This window comes from Oncorhynchus nerka, linkage group LG17 (assembly GCF_034236695.1).
Source record: "Oncorhynchus nerka isolate Pitt River linkage group LG17, Oner_Uvic_2.0, whole genome shotgun sequence".
In the NCBI taxonomy this organism is placed as follows: domain Eukaryota; kingdom Metazoa; phylum Chordata; class Actinopteri; order Salmoniformes; family Salmonidae; genus Oncorhynchus; species Oncorhynchus nerka.
Genome location: NC_088412.1, coordinates 21,311,094 through 21,318,071, shown reverse-complemented (window position 1 = coordinate 21,318,071; position 6,978 = coordinate 21,311,094). Strand labels below are relative to the sequence as shown.

The 6,978-nt window shown below is 41.7% G+C and overlaps 1 protein-coding gene across 1 annotated transcript; it reads right to left on the bottom strand.

The window, feature by feature from the left end:
- Nucleotides 1-320: 320 nt before the first annotated feature.
- Nucleotides 321-5,886, bottom strand: LOC115145448 (hydroxysteroid 11-beta-dehydrogenase 1-like protein). The gene is made up of 6 exons (XM_029686982.2): nt 5,603-5,886; nt 3,561-3,691; nt 3,234-3,437; nt 3,006-3,099; nt 2,762-2,927; nt 321-2,606 (listed from the first exon to the last, which is right to left on the bottom strand). Exons 1-6 carry the CDS (start codon nt 5,688-5,690, stop codon nt 2,429-2,431), a joined length of 861 nt encoding a protein of 286 aa, XP_029542842.1. The 5' UTR covers nt 5,691-5,886; the 3' UTR covers nt 321-2,428.
- Between the last annotated feature and the right edge of the window lie 1,092 nt (nt 5,887-6,978).

Sequence of the window (6,978 nt, the reverse complement as noted above, 5' to 3'; positions counted from 1 at the left end):
ATTTAACTCTTGTGTGGTGTTCATGTTTTTGTTATTCACCCAATGTTCGCGGGTCTGATGATTGTTTTTAAAACAATACAGCCATAACAATTTACGTACAAATACCTAATACTTAGATGTTTACTTATATAATTTACAAGCAATATAGACCGCATACATGGTTATAATTGCCATTTACCTCCTCTAGATCACATTTATCAATAAAAGCGCTATTCTTTTTACCTGATCAAATGTGATTTTTGTAAACAAAAATCTATTATAATCAAGACATGGGTGGAATAAATCATGTTAATCTTGAACAAATATAAATGAAACAATCATCACTATTTATGTTTATTACACTGAACAAATTAGAAGGACAAATTTTACATACAGTATTTTATGGAAATTATAAATAATCCCCATTGAACACAAATTAAGACCAGTCTACACACCACGTGAGGGACAGAGTTTTACTGTGTGTGTTGCAAATGTATTTCTTGCACTTGATGCATGTGTACGGTGTCTTCCTGTACATCTTGGGACCACGCGCTTCTTCTTGTTGCTTCCTACTGCAAACTAGAACTATCATGTTTTTACTCACTCACTCACTCACTCACTCACTCACATAAAGTTGAAGTCGGAAGTTAACATACACCTTAGCCAAATACATTTAAACTCAGTTGTTCACAATTCCTAACATTTAATCCTAGTAAAAAGTCCCTGTCTTAGGTCAGTTAGGATCACCACGTTATTATAAGAATGTGAAATGTCAGAATAATAGTAGAGAGAATCATTTATTTCAGCGTTGAGTTATTTTATAGCCTAGTGGTTAGAGCGTTGGATTAGTAACCGAAAGGTTGCAAGTTCAAATCCCCGAGCTGACAAGGTACAAATCTGTTGATCTGTCCCTGACCAGGCAGTTAACCCACTGTTCCTAGGCCGTCATTGAAAATAAGAATTTGTTCTTAACTGACTTGCCTAGTTAAATAAAGGTCAAATAAATAAAACATTCCCAGTGGGTCAGAAGTTTACATACACTCAATGAGTATTTGGTAGAATTGCCTTTAAATTGTTTAACTTGGGTCAAATGTTTTGGTTAGCCTTCCACAAGCTTCCCACAATAAGTTGGGTGAATGTCTCAAGACAGAGCTGGTGTAACTGAGTCAGGTTTGTAGGCCTCCTTGCTCACACACGCGTTTTCAGTTCTGCTCACAAATTTTATATAGGATTGAGGTCAGGTATGTCGGCTGCTTGGTCCCATGATGTTTATACTTGCGTACTGTTGTTTGTACAAATGAACGTGGTACTTTCAGGCGTTTGGAAATTGCTTCCAAGGATGAACCAGACTTGTGGAGGTCTACAATTGTTTTTCTGAGGTCTTGGCTGATTTCTTTTGATTTTCCCATGATGTCAAGCAGAGGCACTGAGTTTGAAATACATCCACAAGTGCACCTCCAATTCACTCAAATAATGTAAATTAGCCTAACAGAAGCTTCTAAAACCATGACATAATTTTCTGGAATTTTCCAAGCTGTTTAAAGGCACAGTCAACTTAGTGTATGTAAACTTCTGACCCACTGGAATTGTGATACAGTGAATTATAAGTGAAATAATCTGTCTATAAACAATTGTTGGAAAAATGACTTGTGTCATGCACAAAGTAGATGTCCTAACCGACTTGCCAAAACCATAGTTTGTTATCAAGAAATTTGTGGAGTGGTTGAAAAATGAGTTTTAATGACTCCAACCTTAGTGTATGTAAACTTCCGACTTCAACTATATGCACGCTCAGCTGCAAGTTTTCAGTTTTTTTGTATTATTTCTTGTTTGTTTCACAATAAAAAATATTTTGCATCTTCAAAGTGGTTGGCATCTTATGTAAATCAAATGATACAAACCCCCCCAAAATCTATTTTTATTCCAGGTTGTAAGGCAACAAAATAGGAAAACTGCCAAGGGGGTGAATACTTTCACAAGCCACTGTAATACAGAACATCAATAAACAAGAACAGCAGGACAGAACTGCATACATTTGTTTTTAAAGGCACACACAGCCTACATATCAATGCATACACACAAACTATCTAGACCAATAGGGGAGAGTCGATGTGCTGTGAGGTGTTGCTTTGTCTGTTTTTTGAAACCAGGTTTGCTGTTTATTTGAGCAATATGAGATGGAAGGAAGTTCCATGCAATAAGGGCTCTATATAATTTATATATTTTTTTCTCTATTGTGTTATTGACTGTATGTTTGTTTTTTCCATGTGTAACTCTGTGTTGTTGTTTGTGTCGCACTGCTTTGCTTTATCTTGGCCAGGTCGCAGTTGTAAATGAGAACTTGTTCTCAACTGGCCTACCTGGTTAAATAAAGGTGAAATAAATAAAAAAGAATTGTATGCTATCTTGATTGTTCTCTCTCATCATAACGTATATTTCAAGCATACGTTTAATATTTATAAAAGTTACGTATAGATATATCCCTTAAGTAGGGGAACCAGTCTCTGATGAGAGAGCCATAATACCAGAACCAGGGGTAGTAAGACTCAGTCTGACGAGTGGCTCCAGAAGTGATGATGTGAAGCGCTGCCTCACTGGCCGGCCAGGCTGGGATGTTGGTGAACCCCCTGTAATACAAACAGTGGGGACTCTGCATCATTTCAATATTTTTTAAATGTATCCAATGATACTTGGATATAGGTGCTCTAACAACTATCAAGACAACCATAAAACACTTTGTGCGGTTACAACTTGACTGAAGTTGATATCAACAATATCGTACTTGACTTTCTCCATAGCCGAGTCCGTATCGATCAGGGCCAGGACGGTGATAGTAATGGACACGTTGCTCTTCTGCATGGCCAGCTCATGCTGCAGCGTCCCAAAGAAACCGTTCAGGGCAAACTTTGTGGATGTGTAGGGGGCCATGAACGGGCTGCACATTTTTCCTGTGGGACCAAAACATTAGCCAATCATAGGTCCAGGGTCACTTGGAAAGCTTAGTTTAGAGAAGAGCTCTGACTCACCTAATAAGGAGGAGACGACCACAATGGAACCGCTACTCTGCTCAAGGGTGGGCAGAGCAGTCTTCGCCATCTGCAGATAGCTGAGGAAATTTACCTGACAAAGAGCAAGTAAAAGAGGAGATAAAATAACACTATTGTAATAGTGGTACTGTACATATAACGGTAGCTACATGTACATGTCATCCTACTGGGTCACATGAAACACAGTAGTCGAGATAGATACCCCACCTGCATTAACCATCTAGTGTGCTCCACATCTCCGTCCCACATGGCGAATGGGCTGGAACCTATGTGGTTCAGCACCAGGTAGTCCAGTCCTCCCAGCTTGTCCACAGCAAACTGCACCACTCTCTCTGGGTCAGAAGGATTGGCCATGTCTGCTGCTACGTAGAGAGCTTTCTGGGCCCCCAAACCCTGGCACTTCTCTACTACCTGCAGTACAAGAGAGTGATGTTTGCATAAGAGTAACATAATTATGAAAAACATTAAGGTATTGTCATAGACAACTATTGCCTAGCGACATTGATGAAAACACCTGATTGAAGTGTCACTGACCTGCTGTAGAACCTTCTCCCTCCTGGCTGTAATAACCACCTGGGCACCAAAGCCGGCAAGGTGATATGCCATTTGTTCACCTATACCTGTACTGGCACCAGTCACCAGGACCCGTGCACCCTTTAAAGACTCTGAAAACCAGCCACGTTGAAAGTCATTACAGTATCAAATCAAATGTATTTATATAGCCCTTCGTACATCAGCTGATATCTCAAAGTGCTGTACAGACACCCAGCCTAAAACCCCAAACAGCAAGCAATGCAGGTGTAGAAGCACGGTGGCTAGGAAAAACTCCCTAGAAAGACCAAAACCTAGGAAGAAACCTAGAGAGGAACCAGGCTATGAGGGGTGGCCAGTCCTGTTCTGGCAGTACTCATTACATCTTACAGTATAGTTTGTCTAAACAAAATTCAAAAGGGAAAAACCTCAGACAAGGGAATAGAATGGAGATGTTTATTTTCGACGTGAGGCCTATCTGTCATGTATTGTCATATTATGTCTTGTTCCTGTTCTTTCTCTTCACTCCGTCTCCCTCTGCTGGTCGTATTAGGTTACCTTCTCTTCCTCTCCTTCCCCCAGCTGTACCTCATCCTCTCTAACTACCTCGTTCACCCTTTTCCCACCTGTTCCCTTTTCCCCTCTGATTAGGTCTCTATTTCTCTCTCTGTTCCTGCTTCTGTCTTTGTCAGATTCTCGTTTGAGTTTCTCATGCCAGAACCAAACTATCGTCTCGTTTGCTTCACCCTTGTCCCGTCCTGTCGGAATCTGCCTGTTCATCTGATGCTACGTGTGATCAGGTACCTCTGTCCTCTACAACCCGCGCCTACCCAGAGAGACCAGCAGTCTGTCGCCGCTAACCCTGCTATTCTCCTCTGCTGCTAAGAAGGGGAATCTTCTGTAAATATCAGAGGACTTTATGATTTATTTGTCGCCCTCTCTGCGGGTTGTCTATTTTGTCAATCTATACATCTGAAGAGGATCTATGTCTTCCCTGTGTTTTGACATTAAAGGACTCTGTTTTTGTTAAACCGCTTTTGGGTCCTCACTCACCTGCATAACACTATCAAGAAAATGTGCATTTGATGTGCACTAAAGTACGTGCTGCATCCTAGACCTAATGGACACTTTCCTGGCATCCAACTAGCATGATGATATGGATCTTTATGTCTGTCTAGGACTCAGTGTATAGTACAATGTGTAATCTATATGAGTAGAAACAAGGGGAATGTTAATTATAGGCCATAGAGAATTACTGCTTTAAACACTTCCCACTAGGCACACACTGTTTGAATCAACGTTTTTTTACGTGTAATTTCAATGAAATTATGTTGAATAGACGTTGAATTGATGTCTGTGCCCAGTGGGTTATGAACAAAGTTAATTGTTAGATAGTGCCTGAGTTTGCTGCTTTTGGTTCGGAAAAAACCCAGGCTAATTTATGGTGAGAAGTTGCGGGGGAAACAAATGTCCACACTTATAGAAATAACGATAACCTAAGTTTAAATGTGATAGATTATTAGAAGTATAATGCTGTGATTGCAATTTCCACTGCTTTTTACTGTACATGGAAACTACTCTAGCCAGATTATCAACTACTACATGTTCCACCCTAAATCAGTTATGAGTGGAATGCATATTAAGTAGTAGGCTGTAGTTCTGTATGGTTCCAATTCCACATGGTTGCCTCTGACTCCTTTCAGGCCTAGGACGACTATACTGTATTACCGTATGTGTATTGTACTGTATTGCACTCACAAAGGTAATCTGGCCGAAAGCTTAGCTCAGTAAACCTGAAAGTTGCATTAAATAAGTGTTTGTGAATTCATTCATATCAGATTGGTTATTACGGAGTACAACGAGTGCACCAAGTAGTGCACCAAGGACTGCACCAAACATTACTCATCACTTAGCATACCAAAACAAAACGGAAACACATTCCAACAGTGTTGATTTGGATTTAAACGTGTAAGAAACGTGCACTTTGAAACAGTTTTACTTGATAGACCAGTCAAGGATTGGAAGAAGCTAAATAAATATCTTACCTGAGTCCAAGGTGGGACCACTCCATTGGAAAGCAACAAAAGCTACTCCTATAGCACCAACTATTAAGAGTTTAGTAAAAGCCTTCATCTTGTGACTGCAATGCCGTACTCAATGAGCTTGTTTGAGTGGTAAGGCGGAAGCAAGTAGCCTCTGCCGAGTCCCCAACAACCGGATATTCCGGTTTTTAGGGGAAATCTCATCTTGTCAGTGGGTCATATGATTGAGTGAAGTCTGGCCCAGTGAAGGTGAACGGAAAGGCTCTGGAGCAACGAACCGCCCTTGCTGTCTCTGCCGGGCCAGTTCCCCTCTTTCCACTGGGATTCTCTGCCTCTAACCCTATTACCCCCCCCCCCCCCCCGGGTTGTGCCGTGGCGGAGATCTTTGTGGGCTATACTCGGCCTTGTCTGAGGATGGTATGTTGGTGGTTGAAGATATCCCTCTAGTGGTGTGGGGGCAGTGCTTTGGCAAAGTGGATGGGGTTATATCCTTCCTGTTTGGCCCTGTCCGGCGGTATCATCGGATGGGGCCACAGTGTCTCCTGACCCCTCCTGTCTCAGCCTCCAGTATTTATGCTGCAGTAGTTTGTGTCGAGGGGCTAGGGTCAGTTTATTATATCCGGAGTACTTCTCCTGTCTTATCCGGTGTCCTGTGTGAATTTAAGTATGCTCCCTCTAATTCTCTCTCTTTCTCTCTTGCTTTCTCTCTCTCGGGGGACCTGAGCCCTAGGACCATGCCTCAGGACTACCTGGCATGATGACTCCTTTCTGTCCCCAGTCCACCTGGCCGTGCTGCTGCTCCAGTTTCAACTGTTCTGCCTGTGGCTATGGAATCCTGACCTGCTCACCGGACGTGCTACCTATTATTTGACCATGCTGGTCATTTATGAACATTTGAACATCTTGGCCGTGTTCTGTTATAATCTCCATCCGGCACAGCCAGAAGAAGACTGGCCACCTATCATAGCCTGGTTCCTCTCTGGGTTTCTTCCTAGGTTTTGGCCTTTCTAGAGAGTTTTTCCTTGCCAACGTGCTTCAACACCTGCATTGCTTGCTGTTTGGGGTTTTAGGCAGGGTTTCTGTACAGCACTTTGAGATATCAGCTGATGTACGAAGGGCTATATAAATACATTTGATTTGATTTGATCTGAAATGGAAAGACAGCCTGTGATGCAACTTGCTCTTTGGTTGTTAACAAGGTGACACTATTTTAACTCTTCTTCCACATATACTGGAATTATACAGTTTTTGTCTTCTCGTCAAGACCAGTATGTAGGGGATCTAGTTTCAGGTGTTTATTTTACACCTGTAACCGACTATAGACCAAAGTCCTGGAGTGAAGTTGGGAGGTGCATCAGCCATTGTTTATAAAAGTTTTT

Excerpts from the sequence above, each read along its gene's own strand:
- LOC115145448 (XM_029686982.2), bottom strand. The coding sequence starts at position 5,690 with ATGAAGGCTTTTACTAAACTCTTAATAGTTGGTGCTATAGGAGTAGCT. Across the intron at positions 3,692-5,602 it reads TGGTCCCACCTTGGACTCAG|AGTCTTTAAAGGGTGCACGG; the intron begins GTAAGATATTTA and ends GCTGGTTTTCAG. Across the intron at positions 3,438-3,560 it reads GGGAGAAGGTTCTACAGCAG|GTAGTAGAGAAGTGCCAGGG; the intron begins GTCAGTGACACT and ends CTTGTACTGCAG.